The sequence below is a fragment of the Rhyacophila brunnea genome, unplaced genomic scaffold, assembly GCF_057557595.1.
Source record: "Rhyacophila brunnea isolate RB1 unplaced genomic scaffold, BYU_Rbru_1.0 scaffold_19, whole genome shotgun sequence".
Lineage (NCBI taxonomy): Eukaryota > Metazoa > Arthropoda > Insecta > Trichoptera > Rhyacophilidae > Rhyacophila > Rhyacophila brunnea.
In genome coordinates, this window is record NW_028232848.1 from 3,859,648 (window position 1) to 3,886,836 (window position 27,189).

General features: G+C 34.4%; 2 protein-coding genes across 2 annotated transcripts in view; one reads left to right on the forward strand and one right to left on the reverse strand.

Annotated features, from left to right (window-relative positions):
- The window catches only part of sigmar (Tumor necrosis factor alpha-induced protein 8-like protein sigmar), a 93,522-nt gene extending 91,461 nt beyond the window's left edge, over window positions 1-2,061 (reverse strand). Inside the window, exon 1 of the mRNA XM_085946138.1 lies at window positions 1,640-2,061. The gene's annotated coding sequence lies outside the window, so the exon portion shown is untranslated. The remainder of the gene's footprint in view (window positions 1-1,639) is intronic.
- A 1,224-nt stretch (window positions 2,062-3,285) lies between these two features.
- On the forward strand, window positions 3,286-27,189 carry LOC147072657 (OTU domain-containing protein 7B-like). Its single transcript, XM_085946124.1, has 7 exons — window positions 3,286-3,431; window positions 4,835-4,970; window positions 9,628-9,843; window positions 10,962-11,145; window positions 12,080-12,355; window positions 15,870-16,041; window positions 24,047-27,189. Exons 2-7 carry the CDS (start codon window positions 4,844-4,846, stop codon window positions 25,565-25,567), a joined length of 2,496 nt encoding a protein of 831 aa, XP_085802250.1. The 5' UTR covers window positions 3,286-3,431; window positions 4,835-4,843; the 3' UTR covers window positions 25,568-27,189.

The following is a 27,189-nucleotide window of genomic DNA, read 5'->3' on the forward strand; positions in this document are numbered from 1 at the left end:
TGTTCAAAGAGATCATGGAAGCGTTTTAACCACGCTCCCTTCATATTATATTCTTCCATTTTTAGCGATAATGTTTGAGGCAAAATAGCAATCAGCTGTTTCTATTTGAACGACTGTCAATAAATTTCATCAGGTGTTTTGTTTGAATATTTTCATTTATAATTGCCTGATTGGTCTCAAGCGTAAATCGATCAAAATCAGAGGTTCACGAGACGGCTTCTCCCGCCGCCTGATGAGGTCAGTGCGATTATATTATTTGTGACGCATAAAGCCTAAGGATCGACATATAAAATTAAATATTTACATTTATTTTACAAACGTAATGCTTAATCTTGAAAAATGTATTATTTGCATGCTATTTTTATACAATGCGATCTGTCATTCACGCATTACGTTGCTTCCGTTTGAGCATCGATAGGTAAATATTATTCGTAAAAATAATATTAAAAACCGAACAAAATACGCATGGCTATGTAGTCATTATTTTTAAATTTATTTGTAAAACTATTTTGTATTTTTTTTTAAATAAAACATTTGCGTGCCGTAGGTTCGCATCCCTGTTATATAGGTACCTACATAATTATTGTAAGTATGTGGTTAGAGTTTGAATCTTATCATAAACATTTTCCCAAGTTCGTTGGACAATTTTGTACTACCAACAACTAACGTAGATTAAACTAGGTACTAATTATGATTAAGCACGAGATTACAAAATACCTATGTGAAAATAGTCTTCGCATGAATCTTTTTAAAACTTAATGTAAGATTATGTCTAATTTATATAGGTAGGTAGGTACCTACATGTAACGATAAGTAGATTTAAAATATAATTTTATCTATACCTATACCTACTATAATAATTCAATTATAGGTATTATTTACTAGTTGTTTGTGTGCTATAAATTGCTCAATAAATTAAAAATAGAACAACTTATTGAGATCATAGATATTATTTATTTTAATAATATTATTATAATCTATTTTCTTCTTTTTACCTATAAGTTCTCTATGAAAATAATGTTTTCAATATTATAGTTTTAAGCATAGACTAATATACTATATTTTAAGTTTGAACGAGTTTTCACACTGATATTTATTTTGAAGATCGCGAACTTATTTATACGAAATAAACAATAACCGTTTGTTTAAATATTAATTTAGGATTGTGTGAATATGATAATATTGTACCTACTTAATACAATTAATTGACAACAATTAATACCAAATTAGTACCAAAGCATGGAAGGAAGAGTGCAATAATATTATCAAATTATTGTAGATGTTGCAAAAAAACAAGTTGTGCAGAGTGTAATGACATTGCTTGCATGACTCAAATATTACATTCAATCATCATTGTAATTATTAGTCTCCTTATGTGGGCGTGTTATTTATGTGAAATAGTATTTGAGGAACAACGTTTTGCGGTACATATTTCAACCGATTATTTTGTTTTGATTGTAAACAGGGGACGTGTTTCTTGAACACCTGTCCTTTTGTTAAGTTCAAGAAAAGACCGTTGGGTTTTAAATGAAATAAACAAAAACATAAAACATCAACCACGGTTTATACAGATAAAATTATGATTTATTAATATGAAAATATTTCTGTAAATAGTTAAATAATGTGTGAATATTCTTACAGTAACAATTGCTGCAGTCACTCAGTATGCATTGGTAAATGAACCAGGATTCGAGCTCGATCATCGCACTTGCCGCCATTATTGATATTAACAATTAAAAACACTTTAAATTTAGCAGATATTTTAATTCACAATGATACAAATCAACACATGGGGAAAATAAACAACCGAAAAAAGAGTATAGGTGTCAACCTTTTTTGGTATTCGAAAACACAAAGTTATTTGAATAGGCGATGACTACCAGCAAGAGTATTTTTAAACCAGTGTCAGTAATTGACGGTTAATTGAATTTACGGTTATGTTTATTCAAAGCAACTTAATGGAACACGTCGGAATAAGAAACCACTAGCCAACTCCGATCACAACACTGACATGCACTGCAAAAAATCGCAACCCTCCCTCCGCGGGTTCCGTCAAATTCTGGGAGTGTTGGCAGTCAAATAATTAGACTCAAATTAATACAATATGTTGCTACTATGAATATTTGCTAAAAATCAAACGCTTACGATCTACAGATGCACTAAAACCGACGATGAGAAATTCGTTGATTTTCAAAAACAATCATGAGTATCGATCAATCATAAGTACGTACCTAGTAGGTATGAAACGTACATGTTTTCACTTTAATTAACAGTAAAATGTATTATTTTGAAAGATTGTGAATGATTGGCTGTGTTGGTAATATATATTATACAATGGCCTGGCCTGCTGATAAAAAAAGTCCGAAGACTGTAAATCGTCTGACTTGCGTGCCAATGGAGCGCTGGCATAACATGTTTGATATTTTTATTCTCCGAGTTGCCAGACTTCGTCCGTCGATCACTACGTAAATTCGATTTGACATTAATACGCAATTATTCGGACCGAAAAAAATCTGGGCAATTGTTTTAAACATTTTCATTGATTAATTTAACAAAGTTAACAATTTACACATTAGAAAATGAGAGATTCATCAATTATTTTTTTATTTGTATTTATGAAATTTATAAATTAAAACGTAAAACTTGTGTTGTTTTCACTGCTATATTATTTTATGCAAGTCTAAATATTATAAATAACATAAAATTATAGGATTATCGGAAGACATTACGATAATCGCAATTTTTGACTTTTGACAGCTCGACTTATATTCGTTCGTTGATCAGTAGCAGGGCATAGACAAATCGGACGATTTATTGTCCTCGGACCTTTGGCTCGCCAATGGAGCGCTGGCAACGAACCTGGTCTGATGATAAAAAAGTCCGCTGATCTGGGGTGCTCCACGCGAAAAAAAGTCCGAATACTGAATAATTAAATCGTCTCACTTGCGTGGCAATGGAGCGCGGGCATTTATTAGGCAATAAACGAAGTCAAAACTAAAACAATCACCAGCTTACGCAAAATATATTAATAATCAAGGGGGATCATGGGGGAGCAAAGGGGGATTAAAGAAAATAAATGATTTTTTTAAATTTCCTTACAAGGTACCTACCTACTTAACTATCTAGTATGTAGTATTTTTTTTTATAAATTATTGACAAAAGTTTTCAGTAGAGTCGACATGACAATAGGTACCTAAACATTGATATCCAATTTTTTTAAAAGTTGCAAGAATGATTTTTTTTTATTTATTTAGGAGAAGTTACATTGGCAACACATAAATTCTTAATAATCAAATTTGGTTGTAGCAGCCTCAGCTGCGAAGTGTCAAAATTAAATTTTATAGACGCAGATGAGAAACAAGTCTCACGTTGTATGACAATTTTCATTCGCTCATCGCTAATGTTGTGACGATGGTGAATATTTCAGCGTGGTCAGTACGAATGGTCTTATATTTTTTTTCAATTCCTTCTGAGGTCAAGTTTCTAATTTTCAGCGTGTCAAATCAATGCTAGTTTATGGAACATCGTCACATTTGGTAGTGTCATTACTAGACGTCGTTATACTTTACAGTGACTGTGTATAATATGTGATCTATCTCAAGAACGCAGTACGTGAAATTAATACATACCGAGAAGGTGGCATTGCTTTTCACCTGCACTTTATGTAAATTTGTTGTTTTTTTTTTAATAATTTGCACGGCAGCGCTCAGATAGTTTTCAAGGTTATGGATATGTTTTGAAAACAATTTTCGTCAACATTGTTGCCGAAATTCGTCTGGAACCTTGGCAATATGTAGTGACCTTCGCGGCCAGTATTGTCGATAACATCTGAATGCATTGTGGTAATTGATATTCATTCGGAAATTAGCTGTCATCTTCAACTTGAAATATATGAAAATTTACAAGGACGATCCCTACACGGTCGCCACTTGTATATTGTATGTCAAATGGAGAAATCAACGATCAAGGCAATTCTTTAAAAAAATCGGACGTGCTCTCAATGGTGTATGAATTTAGCTTATTATCAATATAATATTGCTCCTTCTTTTCTTATGTAAATAAGTGAATTGTGTGTAAGTAAGACATAAATAATGTATGCAGATTTCTGTGTTATTCTAATGTGAAATCATGAATGTTGTACAATTGTGATCATAAATAATTAGTATTTATGAACTACACATGATTATTTCGCAATATGTGCCACTAAATAACAATATTAATGACCGTTTTGATAAACTATTTTTTTTATTCAACTAAATGTCACACATTTTGTAACTTTCTTTGGTAAATGTGCCACAGATGATGTCATGAGATTTTATAACTTTCTTTTTAGACCAAACCTAACCTAACCTACCCCAACCTAATATTACCTAATATAATCTTAGTTTGTGATAATGATGCATCAAAATGTATGAAAATTTAAAATTTTCAATTAACAATTATTGGATCGAAAAGCCTATGCGCCGACAGAAAAGGGTATTTTTTATCATAATTGTCTACATGGAATAAACTGTTTTCGTAAAAAAAATATATAGAATCTCATGACATCATCTGCGGCACAATTATCCTTTCTTTATTGAACGTACATAATTTGAAAACACCTCAGATACATATGTATTAGAAAAAATTTGAATTCAAAATTAGAAAAATGTTTCAGTTGCATGACTATTAGTTAATTTCATCGTAATTAGGCAAGGCGCAGGTGGTTAAATTGGTATAGCACATTAACTGGAATCCGATTGTCGCATGTTTGAGTCTGGTCTGCACCTATAATTGGTTTCCAAATTATGTTTGATTTGATTTTATGGATAATGACTGTATATCACTTTTACAGAAAAAAAAAATGGAGACGAATTTAGTTTGCGAGCTGAAACGACAGACGGGAGCATCCGAAGACTTGTGCTATTCTCTTCTTCAAGGTCAAGGATGGGATCTTTCGTCAGCTCTCGTGGAATACATGCAACTGGCAGGTATGTTACATATTAGTCAAATTACTATTTATTACCAAACTTATACCCTGTTTACACGTGCATGGATTTACTGCTGACAGTATGTATTATCGCGTCCATAACAAGAAAATGAACATGTAAACACGTATTGTCATGCAAGTTGCAAGATTGCATGTTAGAATCAAAAAAGTCTGGAAGTTTCTGAATTTTCATGCGACAGTTAGGATTTTTTATGAATATATATTATATGATAGTGGCGAATCTACTGGCAAAAAAACGAACTACACCGCGGAGAGACTCATTTTGAGGTTAACTGATTTTTACGACCTGTCAAATAGTACCATAAAATGACAACATCGTGTCTCGCTTACTCTTGAAGAATGAGATTGGAGAGACAGTCAACACTTTCACGTGTAAACAGTTATTGTCACGATAGTTTAAAATACTCACCATTGCTGCAAATAAATCCATGCACTTGTACAGGCGCTATTATTTTACACATGTTAAACCGGTCGTGCAGATAGTTATATTATTCTATTATTTCAAATATTAATACCAGCATGTTCCAACTTTAAATAAATACGTAGAGTATAGATCCACCCAGCATAAATAAATACTACCACATGCTAACATTTGACATATCATTCAATTCTTTTTATACCGTGATGAGCTTAGTTCTAAATTCGAACACCGGGCGATCATTTATGATGGTATATTTATAAAAGTTCCATTTTTGAAATAGGCAATACCTACCATAAAAGATAACACCTTGCTTAAAAACGCGAGACAGTTTAAAAAGTAAGTATGGTACTATGAATGGTGTCTGATAATGCCTTGAAAATTTGGGGCTTTCTTTTCTGATCGCATAAGATTTAGCATTTTATTTTAGTTTATGGACTCAATGACGGCTAATGTTAACTTGTAAACAAGAAAATAACCTAAAATATGGTAATAAAGACTAGAGGTGAGTTGGAAATACTGTCACCAGTTTGTGTACTCAAGTATCGGATGAAACTACCCATACTCAGTACGTGTGGCCCAATAAACTTGTTCCAAAAAACTTTTGATGATATCATCGCGAGTCGCTGGCTAGTTGGTAGACTTTCAATACTATTGACATTAAATGCGCGCCTGCGAGGTAGCACTCGAATACAATTATGTATATTTTAATTTATTAGTCTATGCATGCGAATGACATCATCCTATGTATGAATAAATAGGTCATAAATTTTCTGTAGCAACGTATTATTCCCTCGGAAATGTGGTGAGGTGACGCAGTTTGCAATAAAAAAAAATCATTGTTATTAATTTTATGTAAATAACAAGAATATTATAACATAACATAAAAACGACTCATAAATTTAAAATGTGTTTAAAATTTTATAATAAATGGGACATTTCGAAAACCCCAGCTCAGTGTATTTTTAGCGATTCTATTGAAGCCGATATTTCAAATACTAATATGGAGTTAAGTTTTAGTTCCAGTTTAGTATGAGACTTATGTCGCATACGCACGCCAACCGCTCTATATAGTATTCCAAATACTAGTAAGTATTTTGGAACAAGTTTTGATACTTATTTATTAGTATTTTTTTATACTGGTAGTAAGTATACTTAGGTAGTAAGTAAATCGACAAGTTTTCCCACCTCTAGTAATGACCAATATACCATTATAGTAGAATTATACCCCGTTTATACGTGCATGGATTTCACGATATTTTAAAATACTCACTATTTCTGCAAATAAATCCATGTACGTGTACAGGTGGTATTATTGAAACAATTGATTCTTAAAGTAGGTAGCTAACTTCATTCCGTGGCCAGTCAGATAGTCATACTCTGTATTATGGTCCTAAATTATTGATTAAAAGTGGAATAAGTACTACAAAAAAAAAAATTGCGTTTTATTACATCAAACAATAAAACAATGCAGTTCCACCATGAAATGACAGTTAACAAAATAAAAGTACTCTTTATTATTACTGTCATTTGCGGCTAGGAACTTGAAACACGTCCTCATTTACGTAAATTATTTTATTTACGATATTACAATGTTAAATACGATAATGTAAACAGAACGCAGGATGAATTTTTTTTTTTTTTTTTTTTTCGACCATATCCGATCCTAATAGGATCATATGGGCCTCCACAGAGTAGAGGGTTGTATTAACAGATTTTGTTTTTTTTTACGAGAAATGGATGTCAGCCACTTGCTCAACCTATTAGGACCATACCCTGACTCACACACAAATTGAAAAACAATATGTGTACTTGTCAGACCCAGGATTCGAACCTGAGACCCACGGCGTGATAGTCCAGCGCTTACGCCACGCGGCCACCGTGGGTGACATACCTAATATCAATAAAATATATATGTACCTGAATGATTACAAAATCACATGTAAATACTTAAAATAAAACTTAATTACAAAATAACACTCACAATGATAATTTTTAAAATAGAAAAAACAAGTATGTAGGTAATAATAATTGGGTGTTGCGATATTATGTAGCTTGATACTTTGCATTCGCTATCTGTCAATACAGTAAAGCCGCCGGCAACAAACTAGCGCTTCTTGCGCAATTGGTCGAAGTCAAAAACCTCGCTGCTTTTAGATGTAGTTGTAATTATTATATCGAAGCAAACGTAAATTTATACGTATAGCTTATTTCAAATAATTACAAGATAAAAAGAACTTTTTATATACAACGTTTTTAAATTTTCTGTTGAATCATATAAACTTGACTTGACTAGCTTAAACGATCAAAAAAAATTGTATTTGATAGAAATAATACTGAAATGTCATTTTGACACTCTTATTGATTTCCATAGTAACACACGTATATATTAATAATTTAGTTGTTACGACCCTAGCAACCAATAATAGTGGATTGGATTGCAGATTTCTACCGAAATAACTTTTCATACAAAACAGAATTAACTGAAAATGAATTTAATTCTACTTCAAAATGGCTAAAAGTATTAAAAAAATGCATTTGCATCGTGTTCTGATATATTCTAAAAGTTTGAAATGTCTAGCTAGTCGAGAAGTTAGTTAAAAATCGATTGCAATATTTGTACCGGACAAATAAGAATACGACCTAATAAAAACGTTGTAAAATTGGCCTCCACAGCAAGATACATCTTTGTGTGAACATTATAAACATTGTGTAAAAACTATTTATGAAAATTTATGACATTTGAAATGTTAAAAAATACATGTTTTTTTCACACGATTCGTATTGCATCACACACGGTCTGTCGCAGGAGTGAGAGAAAGAGACGATGTAAATCCCCTACGCTTTAAAATGAGGCATAGTTTCCTCTTATTGTTGCGATGAAGGCTCTTTGCACAATAGGAGAATAGTTTGACGATGAGTGTCCAAGTGAATACCGAAACGTAATTTTCAGGACGAATGGGAAATTGACTATTTTTTATGTATCAATTTATAACACTTCAATGTTCTCATCCAAATAAAATATGTGGTACAGTTCGGTTATGAGGAATACAGCGGAAAACACATTTTGAAAATACCCGATATACTGTATTATTTGTTAGTTTTGGGTTAGTTTAGGTTAGGTTAGTGACACATACCTGTTATCAACAGGTTTTTGTTGGTTTCTGTAAATATTAAATAAAAGACGGGCCGAACCGCAACCCTGATCTCTATAAACAATTGAATAAAACACCTGATCTGGTTCCCTGCTCAACTACGTTAAAATTTATTTATGAATAAAGGCCTTCGTCCGGTGCGTGAAAATCATTTACTGGAGGGAGGTGTAATTAAGATAGATTTTAAAGTATAAATGATGATGGATGAAAGAGATAATTTTAAGTATTCAAATATAATAAATTTTGCCGTGCATTGCGCAATGGTAAAATCTCCGCGCGCCTGCGCCGAAGTGGTCCTCGTGATTCGTCAAATCAAAAAGATCATGTGACCAGATTTGGCCAATCATGAGAGTCCTTTTTACTGGTCGGCGTGGGTACGAGGAATTTGAAAAGAATAAAGAAAGTCAGTAAGCGTCCCTTGAAAACTATGTACGGACCTGCGAAACTTATTGTAAAAACAAAAATATAAGAAAGACTACAAAAGAACGTTGTCCAACTAAATATTAAAATATATAACGCTAAGACCCGCACAAGAAAGACTTAGTGTTTTATTGAATTTAACAAACATAAATATATCCTTTTTTTCTTTTTGACACCTGAGCTAGCCGCTGGAACCCCGGACATCTCATTAGGTTAGGTTAATCTAACAAATAATTCAGTATATCGGCTATTTTCACAATTGTGTTTTCCACTGTATTCCTCATAACCGAACTGTACCAAATATGTTTGTCAAAGTTGAAGAATGACAATGTGTCGTATTTCACAGCCTATTTGAAGTTGGACATGCCTGTTGTATGGTATTAAAAATAAAATTTGTGGTTGCACAATGCAAATGAAATAGCTAAATGAATTTCAAAACTCGTTCAAGCAAATGCCAAAATGCACAACTGGAAATATTGGAATAATTACAATATGATAAAATGGTGAAATAATTTGAAACAGCTGTTAGGTTTGAAACGTGTTATCTCTAGATCTGAAATTATGTATGTTTAATTTCAGACAAAAAAGATCATAAACCAGTTGAATTCCTGTATTAGACTGACTGATTTGTTCTTATTTTTCAGACTTGGCGAAATCGGATACAAAAGACAAGTGGGACGACGGCTCACGGTATAATATCTCTGGCAGCTGGCGGGCCACTCACGAAAAGCCCGATGAAGATACCGTCGATGGTACAGCGATGTCACCGACTTTCATCCAGCCGGCCACTGTCAACATCGCTGATGCCCCTCCTTCTAAGCCTGTCCTGCAGAAGTCAAACGCTATAGATTTGGTTGATTGTAAGCATTGTTAAGTGACCTCGCACATCCGCATGCAAAACTAACATTTCGACAGCTTAATCCGCAAACCTGCCAACTGCACTTTTGACCGGCATTTGATGGCATTTTGTTATAAAGCATGTTTACTATGCTCACACAAAATAGCCAACTGCAGGTGCCAAATTTACAATATCATAAATGGAACAACTCTGCTCTTTTTTACGCCCAGCGCGTAACGATTAAGATAGCTATTCGATATAATTAGCATGCTATTTAAATGTGGTAATTAAAAAGTAATTATCTAGTTAGCAGTCAATGTGTTTACCCCCCCAGACATTAACCCCTCATATTGTCTCTGTTCTGGCAGAACACACTAACTGGAGAATACTAGTTTTGAGTAATTTGACTTTGAAGTTGTTAAAATGTTTGAAATGGTCTATCATGTGAGTTTATTAAGTAATCGTAAAATGGATGACTTTAAAATAAAGACTGTTTATTTATTAAGACGGTTTCCAGACGGTAAAGTTTGAAATAAGGAACATTTTGGTATAACTAACTCAATATGTAATTTTTTTGAATTAGTGTCTTCTGCCAGAACAGTGACGATATATTCTGTTGAAGATAATATTTTAGAAATCGTTTTTTTCCCTTTCTGTTTATACCTAAATTAGATGTTAATATAATTAAAAGTTTGGGTCCACATTTTTCTGGTTTAAATGAATTTTTATTAATGCATTTTAAATCATTTCTTTGCCAAATAATCTTTTGTATCAGTAATTTTATATCGGGGGTTTTTTACACAGGGGGTTAATGTACAGCTGGTAATAAAATTGTTCTAGAACCATACGGTTTATAACTGAAATATTATGATAGGCAACAAGCTAACCAATCTCATTTAGCAAAGCCATTTTTTATTAGTCACGTTACAAAATGCCTTCATTTGTTTATGGTTGCATATCATTTGTGTATTTTTATTACAAAACATGATTGTAATTATTTCATGACACCATAAATGAATATCGATTCTTATCAATATACCTGTGCTTTCACAATATGCAAATAAAGATTAGTGCAATATGCGTAAATAATTAAAAATAGTTATGCAATGTTTCTTCACACTATGTTTCTCTTGTGCGCAGGTAAAAAGTTAGCCAGAGGGATTTCCCGGGCCACGGACAATGAGAATATCGTGTCGAAAGTGAGATCAGAGTGCGCGCAAGACGTCTCCAGTAATACCAACACGAGCCTGGACCAATTCTATATCGACACGCCTGAGTTCACCTTCACCCTACCGGACATAACGATATATTCTGAGGAGTTTAGGTTGGCACTTTGTATTTGTAAATTATAATGTGTAGGTATGTAATTCTTTTTCATCAATTTGACACAGTAAGGTGTTGATAATTGTCCAAGCATACTCTGAAAGTAAAGTACCTCGTGTCTGTCTGGAAAATTGTATGTATGTAGGCCGTATCACAGTTCACTGTTGTATAGGAATCCGGTGGCCGTCTAGTATCAAGATCAAATTCATGTATAAATAAAACACTTAAAAATATGTAAAAACCGCGTTAATACATGGGAAAGATAGAAGAAAATAAGTAAATAAGTATATTAGGAATACAATCATCATCATCAGCCTGAATCTATCCACTGCTGGATGAAGGCCTCTTCAAGCTGCTTCCACTTCTCTCGGTCCTGTGCGTTGCGTTGCCACGTACTTCCGCAGAACTTTATCATTTCATCGATCCAGCGGCCTCTAGGTCTAACTTGCGGACGTTTTATACCTCTTGGATACCACTGGATGACTAAATTTGTCCAACGATTGTCTCTTCTTCGAGCTATGTGTCTAGTCCATCTCCATTTGAGGCTTTTAATGAACTCTATCACATCGCAAACCCTTGTCTGCTTCCTTATCCACTCATTCCTCTTTTTGTCCTTTCGTGTTATGCCCAGCATGCACCTCTCCATACCACGTTGTGCTACTCTTAAGTTTCTGGATCTCTCTTTTATTTAGAGTCCATGTTTCACATGCCCAAATGTCCTTAATGTCATTAAAATAAATAAAAAATCATGTTTAAATTTAGTCATAAAATATAAAAAGATGGCAGTTGATATAAACGCAATCAACCTCCCATTTGATTACATTTAACCAAAAAATGGAGATTACTAACATTAAAATTAATAGCCTCAATTATTATCCATGAACTGTAATATCATATAGCCTATTGAATGATTGTATGATTTCCTTAATATGCAGAAAATTCCTGGAGAAAGATCTTCTTGAGACGTCAACCCTATCATCCCTGGAGAGCAGTGGTCGACTGAATTGGTGGAGCACAAACGGCAGCGGCGCTTCGAGGCTGTGGCCCTTAGCCACCTCCGGAGACGGCAACTGCCTCCCTCACGCCGCTTCTCTGGGCCTGTGGGGTTTCCACGATCGCCTGCTCACCCTTCGGAGGCTGTTGCACGCCGCCCTTTTGTCCGCACCATGGACACATGCTCTACACCGACGTTGGAGATGGACTCAGACAAGGTTAATGTTCTTTACAATATAATGGTGTTCACTAGAAGTGGGAAAACTGGTCGATTTTGAAGACTAAGTATACTTTCTACCAGTATAAAAAATACTTAGTATCGAAACTTGTTCCAAAATACTTACTAGTATTTGGGATATTATATAGAGCGTTTGGCGTACTTGACTTTTTAGAAGCCATTTTTACACAAATTTTTTATGTAATTACTATCCATTTACACCATAGCAGCAACAAAAAAGAAATATATATTATACCTATATTAATAAAATAAAACAGAAATGGGAATCAAACATATTTATTAGATTAGACTTTTTTTCAATAATAAAAAATAAACAAAATAAAGTTATATAAATGTTTTGTGTGGCAGAACTAAGTGCATCAATATCGATATCGAGTGAGGTTGTTGCTATACGCAAAAAGTTTTCCAAATGCACATCAGTGATTCGTGTTCACACTCGGAATTTGATATGCTTCATCCGACTAAAAAGCTGTTCACACGTTAAGTGTTTCCAAATAGTGAAGTCATCTTTAGAGCATGTTTGTAAAATGCAGGATATTTCTCCTTGTCCAAATATGTTTTGTAAAACTCTTCCAAACCAACCTGATGGAATTTCTCTTTTAACTGTTCATCACAACATATTTCACAATGTTCCATTTGTAAATTTCCCGGTAATAAATTCACGTCTACGGAGAATGGCGTTGCAATTGCAGCAAAAAGCACACGGTGCTTTTTAAAATCTTGAGCCAATATCGAATCTCAATTTGCGAAACTAGCACATCTAGCGGCAGCATTCAATATTATTTTTACTCTCACTGCTCCACGGGCCACAAGTTGACCCAGTAGGGCCGCGGGCCTCAAGTTGGCCACCCATGATTTACACAATCACGCATAAAATTTGAATTCAGTTTATAAATTCCAATTATAATTTCTTTTATAGTGTTAACTGTCAATTCATGGTAGAACTGCATTGTATTATATGATTAATTATTTGTAATTAAATAAAACACAATTTTATAGTTTTCGTCACGTCGAGTTTGTTGATTTTTTAGTATTATGATTGGAAATATTTGATTAATTATTTGTAATTAAATGAAACACAATTTTATAGTGCTTATTCCATTTTTTAATTAAATATTGTACCGGTTTCGTCCTCTTGAGACGAAGACGAAGAGGACGAAACCGGTTCAAAATTTAATTACAAAGTGGAATAAGCACTATAAAATTGTGTTTCATTTAATTACAAATAATTAATCAAATATTTCCAATCATAATACTAAAAAATCAAGAAACTCGACGTGACGAAACCAGATAAACGGGTAAATACTTATCAGAACTCGAGCACAAGTACCTATTCCGGGACTTGAGACTGACGTCAACCGACATAAGTCTCATACTCAAAACGAACTTGTCACCATTTCTGTCCTTCATATACCAACTTTACAACTGGGGAGAAAGAGAGAGCACTGACAGTTGAGTGTATCACGGCTCAACATACGTGTATTATGCTATCTCGCTCGCGCGCATTTAATGTCAATTGTATTGAAAGTCTGCCAACTAGCGAGTCGCAATACCGATGATCTCATCATATGCGTTCGAACAAGTTTCTTGGAACAAGTGTATTGGGCCACACGTACTAAGTATGGGTGGTTGCATCCGAGACTTGAGTACACAAACTGGTGACAGTATTTCCAACTCACCTCTAGTGTCCACTAGTTACTAAATGATAAGTAATCCCCCTCCAATATAAATGTATGGATATGAGAATGTACGAAATATGATATACTAAACTCTTGTACAAGATATAAACTAATAATAGTTGTTTTCGATTATTTTCATGCTAGGATGTTGTAAAGATAATGCATAATGGCGAAGGGATCAGTTGAATTAATACTGCTGAATTAGTTTGACAATTTCACAGATTGATATTGAAAGTTGACTAAAACTTAATTTTCTTTTGGATCTTCTGAAAAGTAAAAGTAAAAGTTCTGAATTTAGGTCTCCCTTTTCCTTTGTGCACAGCAATATTGGAATGCCTTCTTTTTTTGTAAATCTAATATTACAGTACACTCTCAGTAATCCGCCGCTCGATTATCCGACAACTACTATAATCCGCCGTTATTACAACGTTTTTCTTAGCTCGTATTCTTATTTGTCCGGTGGTTCTTTGTCCGGTACAAATCTTGCAATCGATTTTTAGCTAACTTCCCGACTAGCTAGACATTTGAAACATTTAGAATATATCAGAACACGATGCCAATGCATTTTTTAAATACTTTTAGCCATCTTTAAGTAGAATTGAATTCATTTGCAGTCAATTCTGTTTTGTATGAAAAGTTATCTCGACACCATTATTGGTTGCTAAGCGGATGGTCCTAGCAACTAAATTATTAATATATACATGCGTTTCTATGGAAATCAATATGAATGTCAAAATGACATTTCAGTATTATTTCTATCAAGTACAAATTTTTTTGATCGTTTAAGCTAGTCAAGTCAAGTTTATATGATTCAGCAGAAAATTTAAAAACGTATATAAAAAGTTCTTTTTATCTTGTAATTATTTTTACTAGTTGAAAGCACAAAATCAAGCTCTATGATTCGCCTGTATTTGATTGTTAAATTCAGTAGTCCGCCGCGTACAAGTATACAACGCAGATGAGCCGGGTCTATTTTGGAAACTTCTCCTTCGTAAAACGTATGTTCATCGCGAAGAAAGTAATATACATGGGAAGAAAGTGCCCAAGGACCGCGTCAAAATTATGCAACCGGGACAAACAAAATAAAGCTTATGGTCATAGGGAAAGCCAGGAATCCTAAGCCATTCAAGAATATCTGCCTCACTGAACAGCTGGTTGTGTCAAATGATTTACTGTTTAATATTTAGTTAATACTTGATTTTAATTGTAAATAAAACCGTAATTTGCTAGTACAAATTTCTCAAACCTGTTTTAATTTTTACCATATTTTGTATGTATGCACTATAATCCGCCACTTTCACTAATTGGACACTTGTCTGGTTTTTGGGTGGCGGATTACTTAGAGAGTACTGTATAATTATTACAATCAAACACATGAAAAAATATAACAACACCAGTTGGTGAAGCGTGTGACAAGATTTACACGGAGCAATTTTGTTCTCATTTTATATCTTGTAAATAGTCAGAGAAATACAATAACTTATGTAGGGGAAGTACAGATTTTTCTGGCATTGTGGCTACAACGAAATCACTTTATAATGTGTTAATGTCATTTGAAAGTAACGATACCAACACCTAAATGTGTCGCCTACACTGCCAGAAGAATCTGACAACACTCTACATGTAAAATGTAATGTTATATCAAGGAATAAACTCATTTTCAGAACAGCGAATTTCTTAAAAAGATTATTAAATTTGTTCTTTATTGCGTATCAAATACTTTAGCACTCGTCAGGCAACTTGCTGTGATTCATTGTTGCTTGCATTTAAAATTATCTGAAAAGCAGATTGTAATTTATTATTTTCTTATTTCAGGCAACACACGCAAGCAGGTTTAGTCCTGAGTCCTTCCGAGTGGGACTCTGAATGGTCTGCCGTAGTGGAGAGAGCTGCTCCCGCACATCACAGCTTGGAGGAGGTTCACGTCTTTGCTCTGGCGCACGCTCTGCGGAGGCCAATCATCGTCATAGCTGATCTCCTACTGAGGGTTTGTTCATGTTGATAATATTATTGATATGAGTTCTTTTATGTTATCCACACACACCCAGCATCCGCCGCAAGCATTATTTGACCTTCATGAGGTGCCATGGTATCAGTGGTGAGGGGTAGAGGTAAGCTGTTAAGATCCACCATAAATAGTGCACACTAAACTTTGTCAGTCATATATATTTGATTTCATTGAAATAAGACTACAATTTACGGATGGTGTCAGTCAGTTTTTATAATTCAATTAAACCCTGCGAAAACCAAGCCATAATAGATAATACACTGTACCAAAACTATTATGGTTTGCTTTAGGCAGGGTTTAATTGACTTTTAAAAATTAACTAACACCATCTGTAAATTGTAGTCTTACTTCAATAAAAAGAAATACGTATGACTAACAAAATTTAATGTGCACCATTTTTTTTTTTTTTTTTTTTTTTCCGACCATGTCCGATCCTGATAGGATCATATGGGCCTCCACAGAGTGGAGGTTTGTATTGACAGAATTTGTTTTTTACGAGAAATGGATGTCAGCCACTTGCTCAACCTATTAGGTCCATACCCTGACACACACAAATTGAAAAACAATATGTGTACTTGCCAGACCCAGGATTCGAACCTGGGACCATTTATGGCGGATCTTAACAGCCTACCTCCACCTTTTGCTACTGCTATCAACATGATTTTCGATATTAGCAGATGAATTTTGTTTCAGAATATTTCGCAGCTCTCTAGAAGCTGCTACAATATGTTCCCTCGGTTAGAAAAATACTGTCCTAGGAAGTCGCAAGAAGTCTGGCGAGCGACATTGATTCTCGGGGCCACCACATGTTGTCATGTCTGATGTAGTTAATGATAAATCAAAGACCAGCTGGTTCAGATTTCTGTTACCGATTAGAATACCTAGAGTCAAGGGAAATAAGGATTTTATATGGCAATGGGGTATTTAAATTACTGTGTTGATTAGAGGTATGGCTTTAATTACTGCGGACACTTATTATATATTATATGAGAGAATTAAAAATGTCCGGTCCCGTTACTAGGTGGCATTTATTTTAAGTACCTGTGGGATGATTTATTTATAAATAACGACCAGCGCTGATGCCAATTTTTTAAATTTCCGACGATCATCTCTAAATATTTTTGTGCAAGTTTTTTTGGCAAACAATTTAGTGCGTTTAAATGATATTTTAAAATGTACAGTATTTTCGTACACAACGGAAGCGTGAAATGAAATGATACTTTTAGGGACGTTTCTCATTTGAAACAGAAGTACGATTAACTGCATAGGAGGGGCTTGTTAGTTCACAGTTTTAACACGTAGACAAGAAGTTCTTGTACGACAGTAGTATGAACCGTCGAATTAAATTGATTTAGAATTCGGTCGATAAGGGTTATAGTAGCCTTTAAGGGGGAGAGGCATAGAAATTCATTATCAAATTAAAGCTTTAAACATATTTTAATCGATCGATACCTATCTAAATACAATGGGAAAAATAAAATATATTTTTTTATTTCAAAGAGAAAGCGACAAATTTGAAAAAATGGCTAAAAATAAGGGTTTTACTAAAATAAATATTTATTGTTCCAAGTAATTTCTTGAAACAAAATTATCGATTTAATGTTGTTTAATAAGTTTTCTTGGAACTAGTGAATCTCTCTTGTCAATTAATTATAGTTTTAATGTTTTTTTTTTCAATCTAAAATCAATCGATTTTTACGAAAAATAAAAATGTTCAATTTTCAATAATTGCATCAAGCGAAAACGTGGGCCTGTTCAATATATTTTTCTTACTTTTTAGATATATTTAACGTAATATTTTAATTTATATTTATTATGTTATTTACTAATTTCAAATTAAATACAGTCGTCAAGGACGTGCTGCCTCTAGCGGCAACAACGTGCGATACCGAAATAACTGTCATCTGTATTAGATTCTAGTTCGCATGAATAATATGTACCTACCTCGTATGTAGATACGTGCGGTTAGTATGCATGCACATGGTAATATATTTTATTACGAATGGTCTGAAACAATTTGAGAAATTTATGTTAGCATTTATATTAAGCCGTCTTCTCATTTGTTTACTTGTATATTGATAAAATAAAGCAAACATTCATCAGTCAATTTCAATACACTGCTAGCAACGTTCCCTCTAATTTTTCTATTGTGTGTGTGCGGATCATCAATTCACGCATTTGAGCAGTGGCGTAAATAGGGTTGGTGTCACCCGTCAGCCGGTGTGGTAAATTTACACCCCCCCCCCCACAAACAAACACATACAATTTTTCATTAAAACTTATATTGTTAACCTGGCACTCGCGGGCTATTGTAGTATGACGAATTCACTCTCCGCGGTGACGGTTTTTGTTTAATTTAACTTCTGTGTTTCATAATAAAAATGGTAATAAAAAATGAGTTTTATGGCTCTTTAGGCGCCTAGACATGTTCAGATTATTTTACAACATTAAAAAACCGTAATAAATCAGTCATAATGTCAAAAATATCCGAAGAAATTAATTCTATACAAAGACTCACCATTTAGAAGATTTCCGCCATTTTGTTTTATGTATATGGAGCACTGCAAGGCTTGTATTTTGTTATTCGTCACGCTCGTGCTTGACGCGAGTATAGAAACACTTCACAAATGGTAATAAAATCACACATAATGTTTTTTCCCTGAGTAGGGTCGTAAATATAGCACAATAATTTTAGACTAAACAAACTTTTAGGCAGACACTTAAACAGCTATTAAATATTATTACTGAGTTACATATTTATTTTTACTTTTCACATTTAAAATTGTTTTGAAGAGTGGTAGATTTTATAACACGGACTGAGACATAAAGCCACATTGCAAATACAACACATATATCTAGATAGAGATGTTTTTTTTTTATTAATTTTTGAATTTCCGCACACATGACAGCGTCTTCTGGGCTTTTTATTATTTGCCGTGGGCGGAATGTGTTCCGGCAAATGATCTGTTAAAGTTCTAGGTAACAACCTCAATGGATTTTCACTAGTCGATGGTCTGGGTTGTGGAGTTTTCGTGATTTTCACAGCGTACTTAGCAACTAATTGTTTTATCACGACTAACTGAAATTCTCCTAAAGTTTTTTTACTACCAGTAACAGATTTATACATATAGAATGAATTTAATAAATAGAGGTCAATCATGTGAAATGCTACTTTTTTGTACCATTTCACAGATTTCCTCATGCACGACAAGCTGCTGAGCATCATGTCGGCCTTGTCGACAGTCCCCATATTTTTATTATACTCTAAGATGCACTTTGGCTTCATAATGGGTTCTCCGGTTCTAAAATTAGTTTTACCGGTTGGACCGAAGGAGTCATCGTGCATGGTTGTAAGCATGTGGACATCTCTTCTGTCACACCATTTGAGAGCCAACAGTGGGCTTTTTGACTTTGCCTCTGTCTCCCCCTTTTTCAGCTTTTTGAAGCATGGCATTTCTTTGCGATTCTTACGTACAGTCCCACAAGCATTGGTTTTATTTTCATGGAGGTGTTTGAATAACTGTGGACCGGTGTACCAGTTATCGCACCACAACGAATGCCCTTTGCCCAGATACTCGGTCAGCAGCGTTGTCACAACAGCTCCGGAAATTCCAAAGTTTTGGCTATCCACTATGTCTGTCCCGTCACCACAATAAATAATAAAATCTAAAATATAACCCGTCATAACGTCACACAGCACGAACATTTTGATACCGAAACGATGACGCTTCGATGGAATAAATTGTTTAAAAATAAGTCTCCCTTTAAAAACAATAATGCTCTCATCGATACAGAGATTTTGATGCGGAATCATCGTGTCTTTGAAAATTTTGCGTGTATGCTCTAAAAGTAACCTAATTTTATTTAGTCTATCTGAGGTAACACTTGTTGGATCGGAAAAATGGAGCATTTGGAGCAATAACTCATATCGGTCTCTAGGCATTGTCTGACCGAAAATGGGTGCACTTAAAAAACAATCCGTACTCCAGTGTTCTTCTAGTGACAAATGTTTGTTTCGTGTCATGAGCATTGACACCGCAAAAAATGCATATAATTCTGATACAGTTGTATCGATCCAATTATGAGAACGTGATTTTGGTCCAAGTTCTTGAGTATTATATTGATAGTGAAAAAAAATGTTTGTTTGTTGGACTACCTTCAACATTATATCACGGTTTAAAAAATGTTCAAAAAAAAGACACTCAGGCGAAGTCTCAGTCAAATCGCTGTTTGCTATGCCGGATTGAAAATCATCAAACTCATACACGATCGGGACATGGGGTCCGGATGTCCATGTTCTCAAGTGTTCAATTGGCTCTTCTGATATATCTACATCACTGAGGTCAGATGGTTCCAATTCTTCTTCAGACATTTCGTAATCGGAGTCCAATTCCTCACTTAAACCAGCCATATTGAAGTTTGAAAAAAGTTTTCAACCAAACACTCACACGATAACAAAGGTAAAATAGTCCAAAAAAATATAGTCAAAACACCTTATAACAGTTTAATACACATGAATGGAATAGTTAAAAACACATAAACAATAACACAGACAAAATATTTATAAATATTATAATAGTATTCACACAATACAATAGATCGCGTAAAATACGTAATATTTTGTACGGAAAAACGACAAGAGCGATTCCTTGCACAGTCCTCTCACAACAGTGATATTACGCATACTGCGCAAACGCAGTAAAGTGGCGCGATGTTTCAAGCCAAAATTAAATGAGCGTAGATTGACGGCCTGTCGAAGGCATGTCAAACATCGAAGTTTTAGTACTGTAACATAATTTATTTGACAATATTATATATATGTCACCGTTGGTAATGAAATAAGGCAAATTATGGTAGAGATTTCAAAATCATGCGTCATGTATATTCTACATAATCGACCGGCGCATTTTTGCGTACAACATTGGCGACAGAAGCGCTGTAGCCCCGTGGTTTTGCGCAATTTCGCGTACTACTTTCGTGACAGAAGCGGGCGCCGGGTTAAGGTAGGTATCTATTTATTAATTTATATAATAATAACACTAACAACGATAATTTTTGAAGTACCTACTTAAATAAAAAAATAGGAAATAAAGAAAAAAAGTAAAACGCCCGATACAAAAGCCAATTTGTTGCATTTAGAAAATTTGCGGCGTCATACTGTCAACGTGAAGATGTTTTTACTTCCTTAGATAATTCATAATTATCAGCTTTGTATGAGCTACCAATTTTTTTAATTTTGCTTATGTGTTCCTTTCTTTCATGGCCACTCTTGACTAGGCATATAAATTCGGTTAAAGCACACTTGAGTGCATGGCAACCTCAGTTTGGGTAACTGCTCCTGAGACATTCTCAGTTATAAAAAAGCAATTAGACGAAATAATGTTCGCGCTTACGTAGTAGGTAGGTACAAGTTAATTTTCCTGAATCATCTTATATGAAAAGACATACATATCCTGAAAAACTATCGCGTTTGATATATTATATGCATTGAATTCTATTACCATTACTTCAAGTGAATGTGAACGCGAATTTTCGCAAATGAATCTAATTATTACCCCAATAAGCAGTGGCGCACCCAGGATTTAATATTGGGGGGGGGGGCAAAGGAGGAGAATGTAAATTAGTCCCATAGGCTCTTTTTCTTCTTCACAGCCTAATTTATCGTTTATCGGTCTTTTGTCTATTGCACTCGGTGTACCTAGACCATGGTCCCCACATCCTGAAACGGGCCCTCAGGCTAGGATATTTGGCGGGCCCCCTACCTACCTCTAAGATTAAAGGCAGTGTGAAACACTACATTAACGTTTTTCAAATTGTGTTTTAGTTCAAATTAAGGGTACTTGTACATTGAATTATTGACGATTTTTAATACATCTACTTTAATAATGGAGCTGTCGAGTATCGACACGTAATAATCAAAAAATATATTGCACAATTATATAAGTAATTGAAAATGTTCATGGCCATGAAGTGTAATAGCGCCGCAGGCGACTTTTTCTACTATTAAAGCTACTTTATGATGTGTGTTTATCTCACTTATCTGGTCAACCCGACACGCCGGGCCCCCCACAACCCGGGCCCCCAGACTAGAGCCCTGTCAGCCCTCCCCAGCCATGACCAACACCACTCCTGAATGAAGTTGGACACCGAGAATTTTTTGACAGTTCATTAGGGATTGGGTTTCTAAAATTTTGTTTGTTTTTTTCGTTTTTTTCAAAATTTTTGTGTTAGAAATTAAAATCTAAGAAATTTTTCTAAAAAGGGTGCTGGAGAATTATTACAAATCATTTTTTTGCCGTGTTTTTATTTGTCTAAGCCCAAAGGTATAGTTTATTGGCTTTCAATTTCAATGTTTAAAATCATTCTGATAATTTTCATGTTTGGGGGATGCCAGGGCCCCTCGATCCAGGGCATATCGACTTGGACACTAAAGACGTACCTAGTGCGTAACGATTAGGTGGCCAATCGACATAATTAGCATACTATTTAAAAGTGGTAATTAAAAAGCAATTATCTAATCAGCAGTCAATGTGTTAAGTAATTAACATACCTACTTAATATATATTCATCGAAAATAAAATTGATACAATGTTTGTAAGTAGCTACATAAAAAAAAAACATTACTTATAAAATATCTGCAAACTAAATAATGTCAAAATTAATTATAAAATTAATTTGGGATATACCTATTCAGATTTAAATAATTAGATCAGTCCTTATTTGGTCAGTTTCCAATATTTGTATAAGTAATCAGAAGTATTTACCTACCAAAAATAATCTCGACTGGCATATTTATACCTAGTCACAAATCAAAACTGGCGCAACGTTGCTTTTTTGCGATGGTCCGAGACCACAGAAAAGAAAAAAAAATATTTCTGTGTTCCCTGTCCAGCCAATTCAGCCAGCATTGATGGCAGCTAGCATTGATATATTACTAGGTAGGTACCTGCACGACTGACAGATGCTTTCCAAATAAACCCTGCAGTGTGCCTGCCTACATTTATTATTATTACCTACGTTTTGTGAATGCCAGAAAAAATAAATTATCAACACATTCGACGTACTGTTTTGAGTCCGGTCTATTCTATTCAGATGTTAGGTATATTTTCTTATGATGAGAATAAATTATTATTGTCAATGTTTTGGGTATATTTAATTATTTTCAAATCACCAAACCGGCTGTCATCTTCGGATTGTTCTAATAATGTATTGATAATATTTATATTTTTACTTAGGTAACCTAATCATTATTTTCTAAAAATGTGTTGTAAAATAGTCTATGACGCCATTTTTATGGAGATCGTGTGTATGGTCTAATGATTCCATACCTAATTAATTATCTTCATTACTATGAGAATGTCAATAATTCACAGATTGTTATCACATATAAATATCATTACACAATATTATTATATGTATATATTTTTTTAATATTACTATAAAATCCAAATTCTAATACAATCCAATCCATTCCAATTAAACTCACATAAGTAATTATTATAAGGTACTACCAGGTCGATGGTCCACGTATATTTTTATAATAATCTGACAAAATATAAAAAAGTCCGATTGAAATAAAATGCAAAAAATATATATACCATTGTTTAAATAATAACTGTAATTATATCACCTGTTTTTAGATTTTTTATTAATATATAATTACAGTGACATCTAGATAAGATGCCTCGAAGATTCATTCAAATTGGATTGTAATTGGAATTAGATTCTGATATAATTTTGACCTATATGCTTTGTAATTCGGGGAATAGATGGCTCTATAAAAACGAAACTTTTGATGACATCCCCCTTAATACAATATTGTTAACCACAAATTGTTGGCGGCGAGTGAAATGCCAGATATATAAATTTATCCAATTTCATGTGTTTTAATTATTTTGTAATTAATAATATGAAAACCTTGAATTCATTTTTGCTGTTAATTGCGTTGTAATTGTTAATACAATATTATATTTCTAATTTTCAGGATTTAAACGGTGAGGCGATGGCTCCTATCCCATTTGGCGGCGTCTACCTTCCGTTGGAATGCTCTCCCGAAGATTGTCACAAATCTCCGCTGCTTCTCGCGTATGATATGGGCCACTTCTCGGCTCTGGTCACAATGGAGAACGAGACCCACTGCAAGTCTAGTCCTTCCATCCCGTCACTCATACCCCTGACGGATTCCGACGGGTGTCTGCTGCCCATCCAGTTCTCCGTGGACCCCGGCGAAGATTTCCTTTGGAACAGAGACGAGAACGATCAGAAAATAATCAACCGGCTTGTGTTATCGGAGAGAGATCAAATTAATTTATTATCAGAGTTTTTAGACGTCGTCTATATCTCTCCTTCTTCGAGTCCTGGTCAGGAAGAGCCGGATTTGATCGATCTGTCTGAGGAAGATATTACTAATAAGTTTTCTGAGATTGTGATGCCAAATCATCTTCATCTTAATAACGATTTTGATCAGATCGAGCAATCCATGTTTGACAATAAGAGCAAGGCTGCGAAACAGATACAATCGGTTGCTAAACAGTTCGGAAGCATCGGTAAATCGATGAGTAACAAACTGAAAAAGAATCTCAATTCCATTACAAAGATTACAAATAAAAGTAACGGGGCGAGTAAAAAACCGGTCAGTAGCCATACCGCATTTTCATCGTCGAGATATAAGGTGCTGTGTTGCCAGTTAAAAGCGAAACGTCACGCTATTCAAGAGGAAATGGTTAAAAACTATTTGGAGTACGCTGAACAGAGGTTTCTTAATTCGGAGCAGTTGAAAGGAAAACAGGACGCTGAGAAGAAACATTTTGAAGCTATTAGACTGCGAGAGCAAGCTCTTTTGGAAGGTCCGCTCAAATGTATCAATGCGGGATGCGAACAGTACGGTACAGCTCTAACGAGCTACATGTGTTCTACTTGCTTTCAAAAACAGCGACAGCAAGAGTTATCGGAAGCCAGAAACGCCACGTCGTCTCCGTCGCCAAGGAACTATTCGTATAACGGAATGCCCAGATACGGTACGGGGAAGTCTAAATTTTATACGGAATCTGATTCAGAATCTCACGATGTTATCAGACGGATGCAACCGATGTCAGCTATCAATAATCCTGATCAAACGTTGTATCTCTCCAAGTCCACGTTCTATAACGATACTGGTAAGCCTTCGTTAATGAGCGCCAGGTCCACCGGCGATTTGGAGGACCGTTACGATTGTAGGAACGGCGGTTCCGAAGACAATATCCTTGTAAATGATTCGAACGGAAAAAGGGAACGGTCCAAGAGAAGCACCATGCCGGCGAAGGTTCATTCAACTTCCACCGGTTACAGGAGCGGTTGGGATGGCGGCGATACTTGCCGAGACAATTCGAATCTCTTCGATCCGGAACCGCAGCCTTGCAGAACGCCCTTCTGCATGTTTTATGGAAGCCCGTCGTCTAATTATCTCTGCTCCAATTGCTGTAAATTGGCCAACACTAATCAAGGAATGAAGTTCCACAATTCGTAATATCTTTTCTCTCTGAATTCATTTGTCTATTACGCGTCCATGAGAGTGAGCAGTAGTATGAAAAATTAAGTATATACTTTTCTCTTTTTCGCGTGATCGATTAATGTTAGAATCATATTTTTATTTCGTTCAATGTTTAATTGTTATCACTTCGAGTATATTGAAGAATACATACATACATAGCTTGTTTGTATTAATATCGACTGAAAGTATTAATTAGATTGGAGTATAGTTTTGACATTAGATATTTTAAATGAACCAACGTTAACACATTTGGTTTTTGATGGTATCTTGTAGGAATTGAGTTTTACATGATAACATATTTTTTCTGATCGTTCATAATATCAGTGTTCTGCCTGTATTAAGATATATACATACTAGTATTGCAAAAGCCAGTATTCTCTAAAACTTGATATTAAAAATATATAAATGTATTTTTGTTAGCTTATGTACATACATTAATAGTTTTTGTATTAAATGCTTTCTTTGTTAATACATAGAGTTTGGTTTAGTTTGTTTGCTCTTCTAATTTGATAATCTATATTTAAATACTTAACGTACCACATACATCCTTCAATGGATGTACATACATACGTATTATGAAAATACAATAATCTCTACTTCTAGATTTTGATTCAATACTCACATAATTTTTCCCTCTTAAAATAAATAATCGTAACCCCACACTAGGCAATAAATGTCTCTAAAGTTTTCGACATTAAATTCTGCATTTATATGTAAGTACAAAAATGTGAGTAAAGCAAGAAACAAGATTGTTATCACGTCACGCGAGGGCCGTAAGCTCAAGTCACGGGCAGTGTAGTTTTACTTTGTATTTAAAAATATCAGAACCATACTGAAGTCACCTCACGCATATAAATTCACACTCTTAATCGCACATGTGATAGAGTTTTTTTAATTTAATTGTTAATTTACACATTTTAATACCACATGTCTATGTTTTCAGTGGTTTTCTATTTGTCTGTGGTGGTTTGGTTTTGTTTTATGTTTGGAAATTGTAGATTTATAGTTTAATGTATTCGCCAATAAGTTTGGGAATACATTGGAAAAGATCTACAAACCCATAAATGACCTGCAGACCTATTCTAACATCCAAATCTTTCTTAACACCAAAAAAGAGCTAATTGTGATAAATATATCACATTTATCACTTTACGTATTCTGGCGGTTAGTTATGTAAAAAAGTTGACCGTCTGGACTGTCAAAAAGTTATATCTTTTAGCAGCCCCTCTCTTGGCCGTGCTAACTTTTAGAACTAGACAGAGTATGTCAATTTTACATATTGAGAATTGAAATGCAAAATTCGACTGTTGTACTGATATCGCAGTGACATAACTGATAAAATTGTAGGTTATGTTGATATGTATGACGTGTCAATATAAAATTCTAGTGTTTGGTCTTATCCGTTTGGGTTCGGCAGCACGAACATATCAGAATTTGACCGACATGTCTACCAACCTAAATTTTCACTGTATTATGAATTAGAGATAGCCGCTGATAACTGTTTTATTTATAGAACACCTTCCGTGTTAATTTGGACCAATGAATATAATGGAAACGTGCTAAAGTGATAACCGTTGAGAATATAATATACTTGCTGT

What these genes read in the sequence shown, in the direction of transcription:
- LOC147072657 (XM_085946124.1), top strand. Translation starts at nt 4,844, where the DNA reads ATGGAGACGAATTTAGTTTGCGAGCTGAAACGACAGACGGGAGCATCC. An exon ending in TGGAGATGGACTCAGACAAG is followed by an intron (nt 12,356 to 15,869) that starts GTTAATGTTCTT and finishes TTCTTATTTCAG; the next exon opens with GCAACACACGCAAGCAGGTT. An exon ending in TAGCTGATCTCCTACTGAGG is followed by an intron (nt 16,042 to 24,046) that starts GTTTGTTCATGT and finishes TCTAATTTTCAG; the next exon opens with GATTTAAACGGTGAGGCGAT.